The sequence below is a fragment of the Oncorhynchus masou genome, chromosome 12 (assembly GCF_036934945.1).
Source record: "Oncorhynchus masou masou isolate Uvic2021 chromosome 12, UVic_Omas_1.1, whole genome shotgun sequence".
NCBI lineage: Eukaryota > Metazoa > Chordata > Actinopteri > Salmoniformes > Salmonidae > Oncorhynchus > Oncorhynchus masou.
The window spans coordinates 78,419,992-78,442,346 of NC_088223.1; the positions used below are offsets into that span (position 1 = coordinate 78,419,992).

Here is a 22,355-nt window from a genome sequence, read left to right on the forward strand (position 1 = left end):
TTAACATTAAATTCACTGGCAACACCTCTGTTGGACATTCCTGCAGTCTGCATGCCAATCGCACGCTCCCTCAAAACTTGAGACATCTGTGACATTGTGTTGTGTAAAAAAAATGCACATTTTAGAGTGGCCTTTTATTGTCCACATGTGTAATGATGTTTAAATCAGCTTCTTGATATGCCACACCTGTCAGGTGGATGGATTATCTTGGCAAAGGAGAAAAGATTAGTAACAGGAATGTAAACATATTTGTGCACAAAATTGGAAAGTAATAAGCTTTTTGTGCATATGGAACATTTCTGGGATATTTTATTTCACCTCATGAAACATGGGACCAACACTTTACAGGTTACATTTATATTTTTGTTCAGTATACATTTGTACATAATGAAAATGTTATGAGATACTCCAATATTTTCTAACATAAATGGTTATTGCTAGCTATATGGAGTGGGATGAGCTTCTTTCTGTGTCATTGTACAAAAACATTGCTTATTTCACATGCTGATAACAGTAGCCTAGGTAGGCGTATTTTGACACAGGTCACATTGCTTTTTTGCTCATAATGATATCGGTCTGGAGAACTGGACCTGCATCAGTTTTTACAAAATGTATGTTGTGCACAAAAAAAAAAATCATTTTGAGAAGTAATTTAACTTTCACAATATTCATTATTTTTCAATCAAATGTTTCTAGGAGTATCATTTTGAACATACAAATTATTTTAGAACTGTTTCTGATTGAGGCTGGCACATGAGTAGGTACATAGAATGGCAGTGTGACATGACCAAACCCTTTGGTAGTCAAGGCACATCTACCAGCACATTGTATGTTATTGAGACTCATTCAATATTTTCAGAGTTGGGGATAAGGGGTTGAGTGGGGAACAAGTAATCAATTCACATACACAGCCTTAGACTTTACACATAAATAATGATAAAATATATTTTTTAATCATTTTGGAAACCAAGCTTTGCCATCAAAGATAAATGTAGTGCAAACTATGCCCTCACCTTTCATAAAAAAAAACGCTTTATCTAATACTAACTCACTAAGCTGTTTTTTAAATGAAATATACTGACTTTCTTGTGTCTAGCTAAAGTTTACGTGAGTAAAAATATTTATTTTTCATTGTGAACCAGGGCCTTGTGAGTTGTTGTTGTTGTGATCCAGGGCCTTGTGAGTTGTTGTTGTTGTGATCCAGGGCCTTGTGAGTTGTTGTTGTTGTGATCCAGGGCCTTGTGAGTTGTTGTGATCCAGGGCCTTGTGAGTTGTTGTTGTTGTTGTTGTTGTTGTTGTTGTGATCCAGGGCCTTGTGAGTTGTTGTTGTGATCCAGGGACTTGTGGTTGTTGTTTTTGTGATTCAGGGCCTTGTGAGTTGTTGTGATCAAGGGCCTTGTTGTTGTTGTGATCCAGGGCCTTGTGAGTGGTTGCTGTTGTCAAGTCCACCCAGAGGGAAGGGCTTCTTGTCTCTGTGATTGGTTGCTGTGGATGTCTCTGTGACCGTGAGCAGGAAGTGTAGCTGCCTGTTCTATATTTTGCTGTTATTTCGTATTACATTACTCTCCTCTTCTCTTTTTATCTGTCTCTCTCTCTCTCCCTCCTCTCTCTCTAACTGTCCTCCCAGTGTTAGGAGAAGAGAAAAGTGTGTGAGTGAGCATGGAGCACGGAGACCACTGTGCTAAGGGCCAGAGGGAGAACGAGGGGTCGTAGGTCAACGCTGGAGCTGACAGCTGGATGGAGGGAATAAAAAAGAAATGAAGAAGGATGTCTTATGAAGGACAGAATAAAGGGTCAGATGCAGGGATGAAAGTAATGCGGTCCGGTACGGCGTCCCATCAAAATAAATAGTGGGGGTACGCCGTACTGGTAAAACATGAGCCTATCACAATAACTAAAACCAAATGTCAAGAAAACTGGAGGCTATTACACCACTATTTATCATTAGGCTACCGCATGTCAGAGGCATGAAAAATGAGTGAATGGACAAGTAAACAGTTGGTATAGCCTACGCCCTAACATGCAATGTGGTTAGACGAGAACACTGAAATTTTGCCAAAGAAGAGATGAATTGCCGACACCAAGACGCACGCGGACAGTAGTGGATACATAAATTCTGGCCTAATGACAAAATGTCATTACACTTTGTGGTGTTTGAGGAAAAGATGTCTCTTTCCATTCACCACTGCTTGGAGGTTGGAAATATATTTCTCGTGGATGAACGTGTACGGGTAGCCTAGTAAAGGAGCTTCTTTGAAGTGACTAAAAACATCAAGACTGGTTGTGTTTATGCCACAATAAAATGTAATACATTTAAAAAGTTAAATTATAAATCTTTACGGCTAGGCCCACAGAGATCCTACTGAAGTAATAGGGATTCTCAATGTAATTCTATGATTAAGCATGTGCACACATAGGAGGTCCCATACTTTCACCCCTGGTCAGATGAGAAAGAAGAGAACCCCAGTGCCTATGGACGTAAACATTATTTTTTGGTAGCACTTACTTTACGGTACTGAAATGACCAGGTATTACTTAAAAATAGATGGTAACATGTTAATAACACAGTATTAATGATTTACGTGCTCGTTTGTTGAGGATTGATTAAAACAAGCACAACTGGTTATCATTAGGTAACAAGTAGTTACCAATTGTGTTGAAAAAGTACCAGAAAGTAACCATTGATACCACATATTTTCCCTAGTAAACACACCAAGTTAATACCAGAGGGAAAAGTACTGTAAATACTGTAAAAATATTGAACAAGGAAGTCACATGCACACTCTCTGTGCTTGTCACACTCTACATTTACATTTGACATTTTAGTCATTTAGCAGACGCTCTTATCCACAACAACTTACAGTAGTGAGTGCATACATTTTCATCATTTATTTTCTCCCTATACTGGTCCCCCATGGGAATCAAACCCACAACCCTGGCTTTGCAAGTGCCATGCTCTACCAACTGAGCTACACAGGACTTCCTCTACACATCACTTACTTGCAAGTACAGTACCATCAAAATTAAGACAGATTGTGTGCCCAGAGTACAGTGCGTGGGATAAATTCTATTTAAATTCAGTCAATTATAATGGAATTGACCCCAACCTTTGTAGAGTATATGTGCATTTTTGTTTGCACAATTCCCAAGTTATGCAGAAATCCAGATTTGGGAATTTTGGGAAAGTTACCGGAATTTTGCAACTCCAGTCACACTGTTGAGATGGGATAACATTGTTACGAAGAAGGTTAAAATGATGTGAAATAGTATTTTTTTAAAACAAAATTACAATACTTAAAAGGCACTTTATTCATAGAATGACCCATATAGCAATGTATAGGATGTGTGTTTACCTCTACAGCTCTTCCCGTCCCTCTGCAGCATCCCAGTCACACAGCTACACACAGCTCCCATCCCTTTACTGGTGCAGATCTGCTCACAGCCCCCGTTCCCCACCTCACACCAGTCCGACTCTAATATACACAAAATTGTGAATCGCACACATACTGGTATTTACACAAGTGCATGCATACACTAAGGCGACATGTCTGTATCACATACATGCACGCACACACACACAAGGGCAACACTGATCTGTACCTCTCCTTCTGATGGGTCCTACAGTGAGGATCTGCTCCTTGTGATTGCTGTAGTCCGTGTACATCCTCCTGTTGTGGGGACAGTTCTACACACACACACACACACACACACACACACACACACACACACACACACACACACACACACACACACACACACACACACACACACACACACACACACACACACACACACACACACACACACACACACACACACACACACACACACACACACACACACACACACACACACACACACACACACACACCACACACACTTGTATTAAGGTGGCATAACATAGCTATTGTAAGCTTAGCTATTCTAAGCATGCTTCACAACATGTTAGATTTGTTATCATTTGCCGCTTATAAAAACTGGACAAAGACAAAACTGGTTCCGGATTTAATTCAGTGTTCATCACCATGTTCAGGGTTTCCTCACCACTTTGCAGGCATTGATCTCGTGGTCACACAGAGACACATCACAGTGGAGGTGGACCTCATCATAGTCCCCAATGAACTTGAAGACTGTGACGTGGAAGCGGCAGGTGAGGGACACCCCGTTCTCAGCCATGCCTATGGTGTTATCCTTGATGTTGGGACAACTTCATAGATAAAGAAAGAGAAGTTAGTGTGGTCCTTTGTTTTCGTACAATACAACCTAACGTCTGTTCCTAACGTCTGTCCATCCGTCTGTCTGGTCATTTGTGCAATTTATAGGGGATAGGGTTCTATATTGGCTGCAGACATGTGGTATGTTATTTTGAGCCTACCCTCTTTCTATGATGATGTAGCGGAGCCGGTCGCTGCTATAGCGGGACGGCGTGGCCCAGCACATATTGACGATAAGGATGAGCTGGTTCTCGTCGGCTCCCTCCACAAACACCCCCACGAAGAGGATGTCCCGCGTGCTCAGCACCACCTCGCCCTCACGGTACGGCTGGTGGTACGACGAGTTCTTGTACAGTGCCATCTTAGTGATGAAGTTACCCTCCTGGGTGGGGAGGGTGAGGTTGATCACACTGGAGAAAGGGTTTAGGGAGAGAGAGATACAGTAAGGGGGGAGAGGAGGTGAGGGATATCATTGAGGGACATCATTGAATAAACTCTATAACAAGTCAGGCGATGGAAAACATTGGTCTTGTGTGGAGCAGTACTTTTCTGTACACGCATGCGAGGGCTACACAGAGAAGTATCGCTTGAGACCAACGGAATGCTATAACGTTGCGGATAAAGTTGTAATGACACAATTTCATGTGTACAACATGAACATACAACGAGCATGAGAAAGTATATCACTGGTGGGCAGGTTTCTCCAAACCAAGTTAAATCTAAAAAAAAGTGTCTGGACACTTCTATAACATGCCAAATACATTTTTGGTTAAAAAAAATAAAAAAAAGTGAACTTGTCCTTTAAAGGCCTAGTGCAGTCAAAAATTTGATTTCTAGTTTTTATATACATTTCCACACTATGGGGTTGGAATAATGCTGTTAAATTGTGAAAATGATAATCCCCTTTTAGTGTAAAAGCTGTTTAAAAAGACTGCCTGAAATTTCAGCCTGTTTTGGTGTGATGGAGTTTTGAGCTACCTGGTGACATCACCAGGTGGTACATTAGTTAATAGACCAATAAGAAAAAAGGTTTCCAAACCTCTGCCAATAACAGGTAGTTTTCAGTTTTCCCCTTCCCACTCAGACCACTCCCAGACAGTGCTAGTAAAATTCTTCCTTGAGAAATTAGTCTTTGCCAAGAAGCTATTTTAGTTTCTTTCTGACCATTTTAATTGAAAACAATCACAGTAGGGTTGCAAAATTCCGCTAACTCTCCCAAAATTCCCAGGTTTACAGGAAGTTATGATTTGAGGATTCCAGATTTCCTGCTTAGATTAGATTGGAAAACCTGGGAATTTGGGGAAAGTTGAGAAAAAGTAGGTCCTCTAACCTGAGCATGGGCCTAAGCACGGTCTCCAGAGATATTTTGAGGTCCAGCTCGTAGGCGCAGGAAAACTCCACATTGATTGTCTTGTCCCTGGTAATGATGTTGCCAGTGTTGTTCACGCTCTCAATCCACACCGTGTTCTTGTACATGATGTGTGTGCTGTTGGACTGGTAGAAAATAAAAATGGCAGATATGCTGGACAATAAACATCATTACAGTAAGCATAGTATGCCTATTGGTCGGGGAAGAGATTTCCTCAGTAACATGGAGCCCTACTGGCCCTTGCGATAGGAAATGACAGGTCTACCCTATTGGCTATACAGTTTCTCACCAATAAAATTAATCCTATTGCCCCTTGGTGATGAGTCACAAGCCTAAGGCATGTGTTTGGCACCAGTAGGTGGAAGTAGCACTAACCACTACTCCAGGATCAGATATTTCTCAATCCCCTTAATGACTAGTTATGATTAAAGGTAAGATAATCTGACTACAGATCTGTGGCAACCTTTACAATACAGCCACGTGGCCCCTGGTGTTGTTAATGTAGATGGAGGTCACTGATTTAGGGTCAGGTACACAGTTGAAGTCGGAAGTTTACATACACCTAAGCCAAATACGTTTGAACTTAGTTTCTCACAATTCCTGACATTTATTCAGAGTAAAAATCCCTGTCTTAGGTCAGTTAGGATCACCACTTTATTTTAAGAATGTGAAATGTCAGAATAATTGTAGAGAGAATTATTAATTTCAGCTTTTATTTCTTTCATCACATTCCCAGTGGGTCAGAAGTTTACATACACTCAATTAGTATTTGGTAGCATTGCCTTTAAATTGTTTAACTTGGGTCAAACATTTCCGGTAGCCTTCCACAAGCTTCCCACAATAAGTTGGGTGAATTTTGTCCCATTCCTCCTGACAGAGCTGGTGTAACTGAGTCAGGTTTGTAGGCCTCCTTGCTCGCACACACTTTTTCAGTTCTGCCCACAAATTTTTTATAGGATTGAGATCAGGGCTTTGTAATGGCCACTCCAATATCTTGACTTTGTTGTCCTTATGCCATTTTGCCACAACTTTGATTGGGGTAATATGCTTTGGGTAATTGTCCATTTGGAAGACCCATTTGCGACCAAGCTTTAACTTCCTGACTGATGTCTTGAGATGTTGCTTCAATATATCCACATAACTTTCCCTCCTCTATTTTGTGAAGTGTACCAGTCCCTCCTGCAGCAAAGCACCCCCACAACAGGATGCTGCCACCCCCGTGCTTCACAGTTGGGATGGTGTTCTTCAGCTTGCAAGCCCCCCCCCCCTTTTTCCTCCAACCATAACAATGGTCATTCTGGCTAAACAGTTCTATTTCTGTTTCATCGGGAGAGAGGACATTTCTCCAAATTGTACAATCTTTGTCCCCATGTGCAGTTGCAAACCGTAGCCTGGCATTTTTATGGCTGTTTTGGAGCAGTGGCTTCTTCCTTTCTGAGTGGCCTTTCAGGTTATGTCGATATAGGACTCGTTTTACTGTGGATATAGATACTTTTGTACCCGTTTCCTCCAGCATCTTCACAAGGTCCTTTGCTGTTGTTCTGGAATTGATTTGCACTTTTCGCACTAAAGTACGTTCATCTCTAGGAGACAGAACGCGTCCCCTTTCTGAGCGGTATGCGGTTCTATTGATTTTCCCATGATGTCAAGCAAAGAGGCACTGAGTTTGAAGGTAGGCCTTGAAATACATCCACAGGTACACCTCCTGTCAATCAGAAGCTTCTAAAGCAATTACATCATTTTTGGGAATTTTCCAAGCTGTTTAAAGGCACAGTCAACTGAGTATATGTACACTTAAGTGTATGTACACTTCTGACTTCAACTGTATTATCACATCCCTAATAATTAAGGTCAGGTTTTAATAATTATCCACTGATCCTAGATCTGTGGTTAATTACCTGTACGATGGAGCCGCAATGGCCCTTAGTGTTGTTGATATGAAAGGAGATGAAGTCCTCTCCCTCGATGCCGGGGCAGTGCTGGTCGTTGATCCTCACGTCCTCACGCTCGAAGCCCAGCTGGAAGAGCTTACACTTGGAGATGGACACCTCCATCTGGGCGTGCTTACACGTCACCTCTGCCTGGATGATGTCATCCTCGTCTAGTGGGAAAACACAGGGGTTGAGAAACATAAGACTACGGTAGCTAACTTGAATACAGATGCTAGACTTGGGCTTGGGTCGTGTTCAAACTTATATATATATATATATATATATATATCCCATTTAGCAGACGCTTTTGTCCAAAGCGACTTACAAGTCGGCTGGGGCCACTACTTTTACATATGGGTGGCCCTAGCTGGAATCGAACCCACGACGCTTGGCGTTGCAAGCGCCATGCTCTACCGACTGAGCCACACTTGAATCAAATAAAATCGTATTTGTCACATGCGCCGAATACAACAGGTGTAGTAGACCTTACAGTGAAATGCTTACTTACAAAACCTTAACCAACAGTGCAGTTTTAAGAAAATACCACAAAAAATAGTAAGAGATAAGAATAACAAATAATTAAAGAGCCGCAGTAAATAGCAATAGCGGGGCTTTATACATGGGGTACCGGTACAGAGTCAATGTACGGGGGCAACGGCGTCGAGGTAATTGAGGTAATATGTACATGTAGGTAGAGTTATTAAAGTGACTATGCACAGATAATAACAGAGAGTATCAGCAGTGTAGAAGGGGGGGGGTCAGGCAATGCAAATAATCTGGGTAGACATTTGATTCGATGTTCAGGAGTCTTATGTCTTGGGGGTAGATGCTGTTTAGAAGCGTCTTGGACCTAGACTTGGCGCTCCGGTACCGCTTGTTGTGCGGTAGCAGAGAGAACAGTCCTTGACTAGGGTGGCTGGAGTCTGACAATTTTTAGGGCCTTCCTCTTACACCGCCTGGTATAGAGGTCCTGGATGGCAGGAAGCTTGGCCCCGGTGATTTACTGGGCCGTATGCTCTACCCTTTGTAGTGTTTTGTGGTCGAGCAGTTGCCATACCAGGCAGTGATACAACACGTCAGGATGCAAGTAGTTCTGTCCTTGAGCTGTTCTTGTCTATTAATATTCTGTATTATGCAGTGTTTCATGTTTTGCGTGGACCCCAGAAAGTGTAGCTGCTGCTTTCAGCTAATGGGGATCCTAATAAAATACCAAATAAAAGATTTGTTCAAAATAAGACTGAGCTGGATAAATGAATTATTAAGATTTAAAAATAGAGATACAATATATATTTATCCTGTATAGCCTAACGATTACCACAACCCCCTCGCTCATCCCCATTCCCTGACTCCCCTCCCTCCCTCCACACACGTACCCCCAGCGTTGTTGGGCAGCTCGGGGCAGCCACACAGGTCGCCCCCGTTTTCCTGCTCACACGTGTTGTTGGTGCAGATCTCCCCTGCACAGGGGTCGTAGATCCATTCTGCTAAAGACAGATGCAGGCACAATGTTAGCTGTCACACCACCTCATCCAACCAATTGTACTGACTGTTATTCTTGAAGAGCCTAATGCTATGTTTTATAAATGTAACCAACATTTTCCTGCAAACCACCCAGATATTAACACATGCTCCAAGTTCAAGTTACCTGTATATAAAGTGCCTTCAGTATTAATATCCTTTGACTTATTGCACATTTTGTTGTGTTACAGACGGAATTTAAAATAGATCAAATGTATTTTTATCTCACCCATCTAGACATAATAACCCATAATGACAAAGTCATTTTTGGACATTTTTGCAAATGTATTGAAAATGATATAAAGTATTACCACCGCTTGGCTATGATGTTACAAATTGAGCTCAGGTGCATCCAATTTCCTTTTATCGTCTGGAGTATGCAAAAAGTCATGTGAAAGACAGACCATAAAGGCAAAAGATTCTGTGGTCTGAGGAGACAAAAATGTTCCTTAACTGTGCACAACTCATTACCTGTCTAACAGTCTGACACCATCCCTACTGTGAAGCGTGGTGGTGGCAGCATCATGCTATGGGGATGCTTATAAGCAGCAGGGACTGGGAGACTGGTAAGGATAGAGGGTACAATGAATGGAACCAAATACAGGCAAATCATTGATGAGATGATGATTCAGAGTGCAAATGACCTTAGACTGGGGCGAAGATTTACACTGAACAAAAAATAAAAAATACAAATCCCATGTTTCATGAGCTGAAATAAAAGATAGCAGAAATGTTCCATATGCACAAAAAAGCTTTCTCTCAAATTTTGTGCACAAATATGTTTACATCCCTGTCAGTGAGCATTTCTCCTTTGTAAAGATAATCCATCTACCTGACAGGTGTGGTATATCAAGAACATGATTAAACAGCATGCTCATGGTGTAACTGTTGAGAACAGAGTGCTCCATGGTTATGGTATGGGCAGGCATAAACTACAGATAATGAACACAATTGTATTTTATTGATGGCAGTTTGAATGCACAGAGATACCGTGACGAGATCCTAAGGCCCATTGTCATGCCATTCATCCTCTACCATCACCTCATGTTTCAGCATGATAATACATGGCCCCATGTCGCAAGGATCTGTATACAATTCCTGGCTGCTGAAAATGTCCCAGTTCTTCCTTGGCCTGCATACTCACCAGACGTGTCATCCATTGAGCATGTTTGGGATTCTCTGGATCGACGTGTACAACAGCGTGTTTCACTGGTACAACATTACACAGGCAACAATCAACAGCCTGATCAACTCTGTTCGAAGGAGATGTAAATGGTGGTTACGCTAGACTGCATGAGGTAAATGGTGGTCACGCTGGATACTGACCTGTTTTCTGATCCACGCTCCTACTTTTTTTTTTACAGGTATCTGTGATCAACAAATGCATATCTGTATTCCCAGTCATATGAAATCCATAGATTGGGGCCTAATGGATTCATTTCAATAGACTGATTTCCTTATATAAACTGTAACTCAGTAAAAAAATTGAAATTGTTCCATGTTGCATTTATATTTTTGTTTAGTATATGTCCCAACAGGACATTGACACCAAGCATACAGCCAAAACAGTCCTAGAGTGGCCCAGCCAAAGCCCAGACTTGAATCCCATTGAATATCTGTGGAAAGACTTGAAGATTGTTGTTCACTTATGCTCCCCATCTAATTTAACAGAGCTTGAGAAAATCTACAAGGAAGAATGGGAGAAAATCCCTAAATCCATATGTGCAAAGCTGATACAGACATACCCAAGACGACTCAAAGCCGTTATCGCCGCCAAAGGTGCTTCTACAAAGTATTGTCTCAGGGGTGTGAATACTTATGCAAATCAGATTTTTCTATATTTTATTTTCAATAAATATGCTAACATTTCTAAAAACATGTTTTCAATTTGCTATTTGTGTAGGTGGGTGAGATTTTTTTTAAATGTAATCCATTTTGAATTCAGGCTGTAACAACAAAATGTAGAATAAGTTATGGGGTTTGAGTAGCTTCTGAAGGCACTGTAGCTCAAGTTTGAAACAATGAGAGCCATTGCAAAATATGTTTGTGTGTTACATCGCCCATTGGTAGCATGTACAGCTTAGTCGGAACAATAATGGTCCAAGGACTTACCCCTGCAGAACTCTTAGTGAACTCTTAGTGTTCTAAATACTATTTTATCAAAATGCACAAATTGGTACCTATTCACCATCGTGCCTCCCTTTATACCCCTCCTCCAGAAAGCCATTCTTTCCACCATGCCCCCATGACCGTCCCCATCCCGTGCCCTTACAGCAGTTCTCCTGCGCAATCCATTTTGTTGTGAGCGTGCCCAGGGAGCGGCAGGCCTCGCCGTAGGCAGCGAGCGAGCCGCACACCTGGGCCTTGCGGTGGTTGTAGCAGCCGTCCAGGTAGCAGGACTGGTAGAATGGCCTGGGATCCAGCAGGCCATGGCAGGGCTGGAAGAAGCCCTTCATTTGGGTCAGCTTCTGGCACCCCTCCTCGCCCTGGAGGCCAAGCACGGCCGTGTTCTCGCACGACTGGGCCAGTGCCACGTACTGGGTCTCGTCACAGCTGGGGAGAGGGTGAAGGGATGCGAGGTAAGAGGTTGAGATGGGAAGATCCATCCATGCTTTTGAATGCACCAATCTGTTTAAACTAGCACCACAACATTCTCCAGAAATCCTAGAAGATTCTGGACACTGCCAAATAACCAGCAAACATATTTAAAAACAACTTGGAGGAACCCATAAAATTCTAGCTGTGATAAGCTCTTCCATGTCACCCCTTCCCATGCCTCCTCTCCAATTCACCTGTTCTGCATGCCATTGGTCTTCCAGCTCTGGGCCAGCTCCAGGGCGCTGATGGCTGGCTTCCCGCGGGAGGTGATGTAGTCGTCAGTGGGGTCTCCGTTGAAGTTGCCACAAAGGCCACACACCTTAATAATATATAGCTCTTTTATAGCTCTCACAGTTATTTTCTAAAACCTAAAGACGCTTTACAATAACCATATAATGCATTACATAAAGCGTATATAATGCTCTACAACCACAAGGAAAACAACAAACCTTGTTTTGCAGCCGCTGACCCATGGTGATACTAAGCGTGTTGAAGCGGTTGTAGCGCACCTGGATGTCCTGTGGTGTGTCGATGACCAGGAAGCCCTCCGAAGTGGAGACGCGTGTCATTAAACCCGTGACGAATGGCACCGATACGGGTGTGCCGTTCACCTGGTCAGGAGGATGAGAAAGCGAAGATTCATGCGCGCATTGACGTGATGAGACAACTATACACATAACTCACCATCTAACTTCAAACTAATACAAACACACACATTTCACATGTATTCTTTTCATAATAAACATTATAAAGTGATGCTAAAACTCATCCATCCATGTATTCATTCATCTATTAATCTATCCACCATCCATCTCTATCCCTCTTTTCTCCTCACTTTCACAGTGCTCCCGGAAATCAGTATATTCTCCTCGTTGATATAGAGGTATGCGTGGGAGATGGTGGTGAGGTTTGGCGTGCTCCACTTGTCGAAGTTGGCGATGAGCTGGAAGGAGAGGTCAGGTAGCTTGTGGCAGTTGGTGGACAGCACGAAGGAGCAGGAGGCAGGCAGGCGCAAGGACGCCCCGTCAAAGGTCCTGAAGACACCGCCGCCGGATGCCACGCAGTGCTGCGAGCGCCGGGCAAAGCAGCCACGCACACCGTGGTGCAGGGCACACTCCTCCTCGGCCTTGCAGCGGCGCGGGTCGCACTGGATGAGGTTGCGGCCGATGCACTGGCAGCGCTTGGTGCAGTCGCCATTCCAGAACAGCTGTTTGGGCTGGCGAAGAGGAACATAAGTTATGACAATACAGTGCCGTCAGAAAGTATTCATACCCCTTGACTTTTCCTAAATGTTTTGTGTTACAACCTGAATTCAAAATGGACTTAAAAAAAATATATCTACACATATTACCCGATACTGACAAAGTGAAAACATGTTTTTAGAAATGTTTTCAAATGTATTGAATGTGAAATGCAGAAATATCTAATTTACTTAAGTATTCACACCCCTGAGTCAATACCTTGTAGAAGCACCTTTGGCAGCAATTACAGCTGTGACTGTTTCTGGGTATGTCTCTAAGAGCTTTCCACACCTGGATTGTGCAACAGTTTCCCATTATTCTTTTCAAAATTCTTCAAGCTCTGTCAAATTAGTTGTTGATCATTGCTAGACAACCATTTTCAGGTCTTGCCATAGATTTTGAAGTAGATTTAAGTCAAAACTTTAACTTGGTCATGCAGGAACATTCACAGTCTTCTTGGTAAGCAACTCCAACATAGATTTGGTCTTGTGTTTTATGTTATTGTCCTGCTGAAAAAGGAATTTATCTCCCAGTGTCTGGTGGAGAGCAGACTGAACCAGGTTTTTGTCTAGGATTTTGACTGTGCTTAGTTCCATTCCGTTTCTTTATCCTGAAAAAAACTCCACAGTCCTTAATGATTACAAGCATACCCATAACATGATGCAGCCAACACTATTCTTGAAAATATGGAGAGTGGTACTCAGTAATGCGGCAGGTAGACCTAGTGGTTCGAGCGTTGGACTAGTAACCGAAAGGTTTCAAGATCAAATCCCCAAGCTGACAAGGTAAAAATATGTCGTTCTGCCCCTGAACAAGGCAGTTAACCCACTGTTCCTTGGCCATCATTGAAAATACAAATTTGTTCTTTAAATAACTTGCCTAGTTAAATAAAGGTAAAATAAAAAATGCTTTGTATTGGATTTTCCTCAAACATAACACTTTGTATTCAGGACAAAATGTGAATTGCTTTGCCACATTTATTTGCATTATTACTTTAGTGCCATGCTGCAAACTGGATGCATGTTTTGGAAGATTTGTATTCTGTACAGCCTTCCTTATTTTCAATTAGGTTAGTATTGTGGAGTAACTACAATGTTGTTGGTCCATCCTCAGTTTTCTCCTATCACAGGCATTCAACTCTGTAACTATTTTAAAGTCACCATTGGCCTCATGGAGAAATCCTTGAACAGTTTCCTTCCTCTCCGGCAACTGAGTTAGGAAGAACGCCTGTGTCTTTGTAGTGGCTGGGTTTATTGATACACCATCCAAAGTATAATTAATAACTTCACCATGCTCAAATGGATATTCAATGTCTGCTTTTTTTACCCATCTACCAATAGGTGCCCCTCTTTGTGAGGCATTGGAAAACCTCCCTTGTCTTGTGTTTGAATCTGTGTTTGAAATTTACTGCTCAACTGAGGGACCATATAGATAATTGTATGTGTAGGGTACAGAGATGAGGTAGTCATTCAAAAATCATGTTAGACATTATTATTGCACACAGAGTGAGTTCATGCAAATTATTATGTGAGTTGTTAAACACATTTTTACTCCTGAACTTATTTAGGCTTGCCATAAAAAAGGGGTTCAATACTTATTGACTCAAGAAATTCAGCTTTTAATTTTTAATAAAGGTATAAACATTCAACTTTGACATTATGGAGTTTTGCATGTAGGTCAGTGACACAAAATCTACATGTAATCAATTTTAAATTCAGGCTGTAACACAACAAAATTTGGAAAAAGTCAAGGGATGTTAATACTTTCTGAAAGCACTGTATGTGCAGTTTTAATGTTACAATATTTAAACATCTAGGTGAGGATTTCAAAGGCTGAATACCATTCCATAATGTTCAGTTCACACAACAGACAATTAACTGCATTAAGTAGTGTCTGTGCACTCTCTCCAAACATAATTGAAATCTCAAGCTAACTACCCAGCATACTGGGAACATTCCCAGAACATTAGCTAAGATTCCCATTAAGCTCTAGTTGGGGTTTTATCTAACTTTAAGATGATAACATCCCCAAAACATTCTAATAATGTTTTTGATGAAAATACAAAATAAAAATGTTTTAAATAAGATATCCTTGTAATGTTCTCCTGACATTCATTAAAATGTTATGCACAACATCTGTAACAACCACCACAGAACCTTCCCCCAAAGTTCTCATTAGGTTTCCAAGAAGTGTAAAAACAATGTACCAGTAACATTTTCCCAGCCAACCAAAATTTGTTCTGTGAAAGTTCCCAGCAAATTTTCTCAAAGCACAAAAACTGTTTAGTCATGATGATGATCATAATGTTTTTATAAAACATTCTCCTTATGTTGCAATAATGTTCCCAGAACACATTTAGTCTGTTCCTTAAAAGTTCCCTGATTTTTCATTAGGTTGTGGGAAGAGTCTGTTGGGAACATTGTGGGGACATCACAAAAAATATGTTCCCAAAACACAAAAAACAGTTGAGTTGTGCAGATTATACAGGAATGGCCAACATTTTTTTGTTTTACCTTTTATGCACCTGGTGTTAAAAGAATGTTCCAATACCAAATGTTTTATGTTCTTTAAAAGTTTGTAAAAAGTTTCTTTAGGTTGTGGGAACATTTTGGGGATATGACAAGAGATAGTTTTAGTGTTATGGGGACCTATCCAGATGTGCTGACATTAAAATTATGTTTGTATTAGTGTGCATAAAATACGAATATAATGTTGCGAAAATGTTAACAGAAAAGGTTCTCAAAACATTTAATTAGGCTTTGGGAACAGTGTGGGTACATTATAAGAGATGTGCTTTGTTGTGGTAACATTCCTAAAAATTAAAGCTAGGTTACACACGACATTCTTATAAGAATGCTGACATAACACCTGGTCTGGACCAAATAAAGACATCCTCTCTTTCAGTAGAGTATATCTGTGCCTCAACTTCACTGTTGTTTTGTTTTTAATGAAACATGGTTAAAAAATAAGTGGGATTGAACCTGCAATATTAGGATCTCCAACCAGATCATTAACCCTCTTCACCACCAGTGGATGTCTTTGGCTTTGCAGGATTTTTTCAGTCTAATATGGTCTATCAGGACACAGAACACATTTTCTGAGTTATTCAAATGTTCCCATTCTCTTCATATGCTGTGTACTGTAACACTGCATATTATGATTTTTCTCTTTGCTATTGTATTTTTTGTTGTGTTCACAATTTTAATTGAAAACAATAACAGTAAAGTACTTCATTGTTACCCCAAAATGATTTGATATTAAGATTAAAACAGTTGCATTGGACCTTTAAATCAATAAAAGATTATTGCATTGAACATCAATATGTTTTTATATATTTCAGAATGGCTTTTGCTTTTATAAGAAAAGGTCAAATTATTTTATTATTTAGTTTGATGGTTTGGAGCCTGTATTTAAGAAGCATATGAATTCACAAGAATTCAAGTTACTTAAAGGAAGCTCAATCAAACTCAAATCCAATTTTATAATACTTTCAACACGTGATGGAGAAAGGAAATCCTCAAATACAGTTTTACAAGTACACAGCATGTGAAGAGGATGGGAACATTTTAATAACAAAAAATGATGATGTTCTATGTCCTGATTTACTCACACTGTTCCCATAACCATATTAAATGTTCTGGGAACACTTAAAAGAAACATTCTATAAACATCAGCACAACTGGACAGTTTGTGTGTTATGAGAACATTTGCCGTGACCTAACGTATGTTCTGGGAACTTTTTGTTTGCTGGTACCATGTCAGGTGAACAGTACATGACTGTCTGTGGAGAGAGACTACTCTGTGTGATTGACTCACCTCATAGTACTTGCCGTCCGTGTAGCAGCCACAGTTCTGGGGCAGGATGCAGCCTTTGCCGTTGAGGACGTAGCCCTGGTCACACTGACAGCCCTCCACACAGTCCTGGGTGCACTCCCTCTGGCCTCGGGCTGGGGCACACTGCGGCTGGCACACTGACATGCAGTCAGAGTAGTGGCTGTTGGCTGGGCATGTCAGCACTGAGGAAGGAGAAAAATGAATCATGTCCTCAACGAAGATGTGGGTTAAGACCAAAATGGCACCCTATTCCTTATGTACAGTCGTGCACTAGACAGACATGATAAACCTTTTTTCATTTACCTGGCACTGGCACTCTGGACAGATTACAAGTCTGGGTGCATTTAGTGGATGGTAGACGCAGAATAGATATGAACAAAATATTAGTTAGCTGTTCATGTGGCAGTGTACGTCATTGTATAGGAGGGGTTACATAAAGCTCCTGCTTGTGATTAATCTCTTCCTTAATAATATGACTGAAAACTCCATGTAACCTTTGAGAAAGTATAAGTTATTATTATCGAGTAAGCTATTTCTATTGAAGTGTAGTCCCATGTGAGCCTCAATTATTATTGTGCTCACCACAGGGCGTGTCACTTCTCCAGCCTAACACGCGCACCCCCTGGGTCTGGCATGTGCTGGTGTAGATCTGCAGCCAGTTGCAAATAGTTTCTGGGGCGCCCTGGTCCAGGCACGTGTCCTGCAGACAGCTCTGGTAAAAGAACGCTGGCGCCACCTTGCTGTGACAGCGTGCAAACACACCACCGCGGTCCGCGATCAGCCCGCACAGACGCACTGCCTCGGGCTCCACAAACACGTACAGCCCGTCACCCAGGTGGAATCGGATTCCCGTGTAGCCCCCGCCTTCAACATTGATACCTCCTCCCTCAACATTTTGGGCCCCATCTTCCACGTTGGCATCCGTGACAAGGAGAGGGGCGTCGACGGCGCCGAGGCCTCTCTCGACCAATCCACAACGTGGGCACGAGTCGCCGCAGCCTACCTGGCAGAAGGTGTCCCGATCGGCCCAGGCCATGCCCCAGTCGTTGGTGGTGAAGGTGGGAGGAGAGGAGAGTGGCATGCCCTGGCACAGGCCGCAGGTTGCGTTGTAGAGGCGTCTGGGCAGCGTGAGCAGGAGTAGGGTGTTCCAGTCGAAGGCTACCTTCAGGCCAAAGTCCGTCTCCAACACCAGCTGCATGCCGAAGGTGAAGATGTGGACCTTCCCTGGTCCCAGCTTCAGAGGCAGGTATAGACGCTCCTTATTCACCTAGGAGATAACATGAGAGAGAGTCATGGCTGTGTGTCTGTGTGTGTGCAGGGACGCCGTATAGGGGGGGGGAAGTTAAGATGATTCTAAGGGCCTGTGACTGACAGGGGCCCTAAAAAATTATTAGAACATGAGGTTAATAATTTAATACTTTAAAAAAATGTACCGATCATCATTAACATAATATTTTATTTACAATGTACTAATAAAACTAACAGTTTATTTTTCTTTTCTTGTTTTTGGCTAAAAGTAAACATCCAGATAGCCTCTCTTTACATGAAATGGTTCTGTCCTGCCCCCAAACTGGGAGGGAAAGGTGAGTGAGGAGTATCATGTCTCGCTTCCAAAAGAAAAATCTGGCTTCCAAAAACTAAAAGAAAGACAGGAGAGAGAAAAGGGCGACAGTATGTTTATTTTTTTATTTATTTTTTACAGGGACAATGCACGTTAATCAACGTTTCAGTAAAAGTGCTGGTTTTAGCCAGCCAGCTCATTTTCATCCGAAGTCCCTGGGCAGGTTATAATGTGTCACCCAAGTTTTTCACAAAGGAAGGTGGGTGTAGTCCATGAGTGGTGGAAATTAACCTGTTAGCTTAGTCCATAGTGAAATATGCTACTTTTGCTCCCCTAACATTAGTTACTTAATATTTTCACAGAAAATTTGAGTGTTTACGTATCGCTCCACTATTAATCAACATTTAAACAATGCAGGCAAACCTTTAGCAAGCTAGTCATACTAAATCAGGGATGCTGGCCTTCTAGGCAGAGTTCCTCTGTCCAGTGTCTGTGTTCTTTTGCCCATCTTAATCTTTACTTTTTATTGGCCAGTCTGAGATATGGCTTTTTCTTTGCAACTCTGCCTAGAAGGCCAGCATCCCAGAGTCGCCTCTTCACTGTAGACGTTGAGATGGGTGGTTTTTTCAGGTACTATTTAATGAAGCTGCCAGTTGAGAACTTGTGAGCCGTCTGTTTCTTAAACTAATATATTTGTCCTCTTGCTCAGTTGTGCACCGGGGCCTCCCACTCCTCTTTATATTCTGGTTAAAGCCAGTTTGCGCTGTTCTGTGAAGGGAGTAGTACACAGCGTTGTAGGAGATCCTCAGTTTCTTGCCAATTTATCGCATGGAATAGCCTTCAAGTCTTAGAACAAGAATAGACTGACAAGTTTCAGAAGAAAGTCTTTGTTCCTAGCCATTTTGAGCCTGTAATCGAACCCACAAATGCTGATGCTCCGAATACACAACTAGTCTAAAGAAGGCCAGTTTTATTGCTTTATTGCTTCTTTAATCAGCCGAACAGTTTTCAGCTGTGCTAACATAATTGCAAAAGGGTTCTCTAATGATCAATAAACCTTTTAAAATTATAAACTTGGATTAGCTAACACAACTTGCCATTGTAAAACAGGAGTGATGGTTGCTGATAATGGGTCTCTGTACGCCTATGTAGATTTTCCAGGCATTTCCAGCTATAAAATATATTTACAAGCACTGTATTTCTGATCAATTTGATGTTATTTTAAAGGATAATGTGCTTTTCAAAAACAAGGACATTTCTAAGTGACCCCAAACTTTTCAACGGTACTGTACACACACAACACACGCACAGTCAAATGTTTGGACACACCTACTCTTTCAAGGGTTTTTCTTTATTTTTACTATTTTCTACATTAACAGTGAACACATCAAAACTATGAAATAACACATATGGAATCATGTAGTAACGAAACAAGTGTTAAACAAATGAACATATTTTCATATTTGAGATTCTTCAAATAGCCACCCTTTGCCTTGATGACAGCTTTGCACACTCTTGGCATTCTCTCAACCAGCTTCACCTTGAATGCTTTTCCAACAGTCTTGAAGGAGTTCACAAATATGCTGAGTACTTGTTGGCTGCTTTTGCTTCATCTGCGGTCCGACTCATCCCAAACCATCTCAATTGGGTTGAGGTTGGGGGATTGTGGAGGCCAGGACCTCTGATGCAGCACTCCATCACTCTCCTTCTTGGTCAACTAGCCTTTACACAGCCTGGTGTGTTGGGTCATTGTCCTGTTGAAAAACAAATGATAGTCCCACTAAGCGCAAGCCAGATGGAATGAAGTACAGTTGAAGTCAGAAGTTTACATACACCTTAGCCAAATACATTTAAAACAGATTTTTTCACAGTTCCTGATATTTAATCATAGCAAAAATTCCTTGTCTTAGGTCAGTTAGGATCACCACTTTATTTTAAGAATGTGAAATGTCCGAATAATATTTATTTCAGCTTTTATTTCTTTCATCACATTCCCAGTGGATCAGCAGTGTACATGCACTCAATTAGTATTTGGTAGCATTGCCTTTAAATTGTTTAATTTGGGTCAAACTTTTCGGGTAGACTTCCACAAGCTTCCCACAATAAGTCCGGTTTGTAAGCCTCCTTGCTCGCACACGCTTTTTCAGTTCTGCCCATACATTTTCTATAGGCTGAGGTTAGGGCTTTGTGATGCCCACTCCAATACCTTGACTTTGTTGTCCTTAGGTCATTTTGCCACAACTTTGGAAATATTTGCTTGGGGTAATTGTCCATTTGGGAGAGCCATTTGCAACCAAGCTTTAACTTCCTGACGGATGTCTTGAGATGTTGCTTCTATATATCTACATAATTTTCCTTCCTCCCGTTGCCATCTATATTGTGAAGTGCACCTGTCCCTCCTGCAGCAAAGCACCCCCACAACATGATGCTTCATGTTTGGGATGGTGTTCTTCGGCATTCAAGCCTCCCACTTTTTCCTCCAAACATAACGTTGGTCATTACGGCCAAACAGTTCTATTTTTGTTTCATCAGACCAGAGGACATTTCTCCAAAAAGTACGATCTTTGTCCCCATGTGCAGTTGCAAACCATAGTCTGGCTTTTTGTTTATCGCTGTTTTGGAGCAGTGGCTTCTTCCTTGCTGAGCGGCCATTCAGGCTATGTCGATATAGGACACATTTTATTGTGGATAGAGATACTTTTGTACCTGTTTCCTAAAGCTTCTTCACAAGGTCCTTTGCTGTTGTTCTGGGATTGATTCGCACTTTTCGCACCAAAGCACGTTCATCTCTAGGAGACAGAACGCGTCTCCTTCCTGAGCGGTATGACGGCTGCGTAGTCCCATGTATTAATACTTGCATACTATTATTTGTACAGATGAACGTGGTACCTTCAGGCGTTTGGAAATTGCTCCCAAGGATGAACCAGACATGTGGAGGACTACAATGTCTTTTCTGAGGTCTTGGCTGATTTCTTTTGGTTTTCCCATGATGTCAAGCAAAAGGCACTGAGTTTGAAGGCAGGCCTTGAAATACATCCACAGGTACACCTCCAATTGACTCAAATGATGTCAATTATCCTATTAGAAGCATCTAAAGCCATGACATAATTTTCTGGAATTTTCCAAGCTGTTTAAAGGCACAGTCAACTTAGTGTATGTAAAATTCTGACCAATTGGAATTGTGATACAGTGAATTATAAGTGGAATAATCTATTCGTAAATAACTGTTGGAAAAATTACTTGTGTCATGCACAAAGAAGATGTCCTAACCGGCTTGCCAAAACTATAGTTTGTTAACAAGAAATTGTGGATTGGCATGAAAAACAAGTTCTAATATTTCCAAGCTAAGTGTATGTAAACTTCCGACTTCAGCTGCATTGCTGCAGAATGCCCTTGGTAGCCATGCTAGTTAAGCTTACCTTGAGTTTTAAATAAATCACTGATAGTGTTACCAGCAAAGCACACACACCTCCTCCTCCATGCGGAGATCATCCGTTCACCAACTCTGCGTCTCACAAAGACACGGCGGTTGGAACCAAAAATCTGAAATTTGGACACAGACCAAATGGACAGATTTCCACCGGTTTAATATTAATTGCTCAGGTTTCTTGGCCCAAGCAAGTCTCTTCTTATTATTGGTGTCCTTTAGTAGTGGGTTCTTTGCAGCAATTGAACCATGGCCTGATTCAAGCAGTCTACTCTGAACAGTTGATGTTGGGATGTGTCCGTTATTTCAACTCTGAAGCATTTATTTGGGCCGCAATTTCTGAGGCTGGTAACTCTAATTAACTTATCCTCTGCAGCAGAGAAAACTCTGGGTCTTCCTTTTCCTGTGATGGTCCTCATGAGAGCCATTTTTATTTTTTACATTTTATTTCACCTTTATATAACCAGGTAGGCTAGTTGAGAACTAGTTCTCATTTACAACTGTGACGTGGCCAAAATAAAGCACAGCAGATTGACACATACAACAACAGAGTTACACATGGAATAAACAAACATACAGTCAATAATACAGTAGGAAAAATATATATATATTTAAAGTCTATATACAGTGTGTGCAAATTAGGTAAGATAAGGGAAGTAAGG

The 22,355-nt window shown here is 41.5% G+C and overlaps 1 protein-coding gene across 1 annotated transcript in view; it reads right to left on the reverse strand.

Annotated features, from left to right (window-relative positions):
- Positions 1-307: 307 nt before the first annotated feature.
- The window catches only part of tecta (tectorin alpha), a 49,817-nt gene continuing 27,769 nt past the window's right edge, over positions 308-22,355 (reverse strand). Inside the window, exons 12-25 of the mRNA XM_064982064.1 lie at positions 17,288-17,972; positions 16,688-16,887; positions 12,466-12,846; positions 12,080-12,241; positions 11,825-11,949; positions 11,305-11,585; positions 8,888-8,998; positions 7,482-7,684; positions 5,545-5,708; positions 4,376-4,624; positions 4,045-4,207; positions 3,601-3,685; positions 3,354-3,473; positions 308-1,733 (exon numbers count right to left, since the gene is read on the reverse strand). Coding sequence (XP_064838136.1) covers positions 1,630-1,733; positions 3,354-3,473; positions 3,601-3,685; positions 4,045-4,207; positions 4,376-4,624; positions 5,545-5,708; positions 7,482-7,684; positions 8,888-8,998; positions 11,305-11,585; positions 11,825-11,949; positions 12,080-12,241; positions 12,466-12,846; positions 16,688-16,887; positions 17,288-17,972 — 3,033 coding nt within the window. The 3' untranslated portion in view covers positions 308-1,629. The remainder of the gene's footprint in view (positions 1,734-3,353; positions 3,474-3,600; positions 3,686-4,044; positions 4,208-4,375; positions 4,625-5,544; positions 5,709-7,481; positions 7,685-8,887; positions 8,999-11,304; positions 11,586-11,824; positions 11,950-12,079; positions 12,242-12,465; positions 12,847-16,687; positions 16,888-17,287; positions 17,973-22,355) is intronic.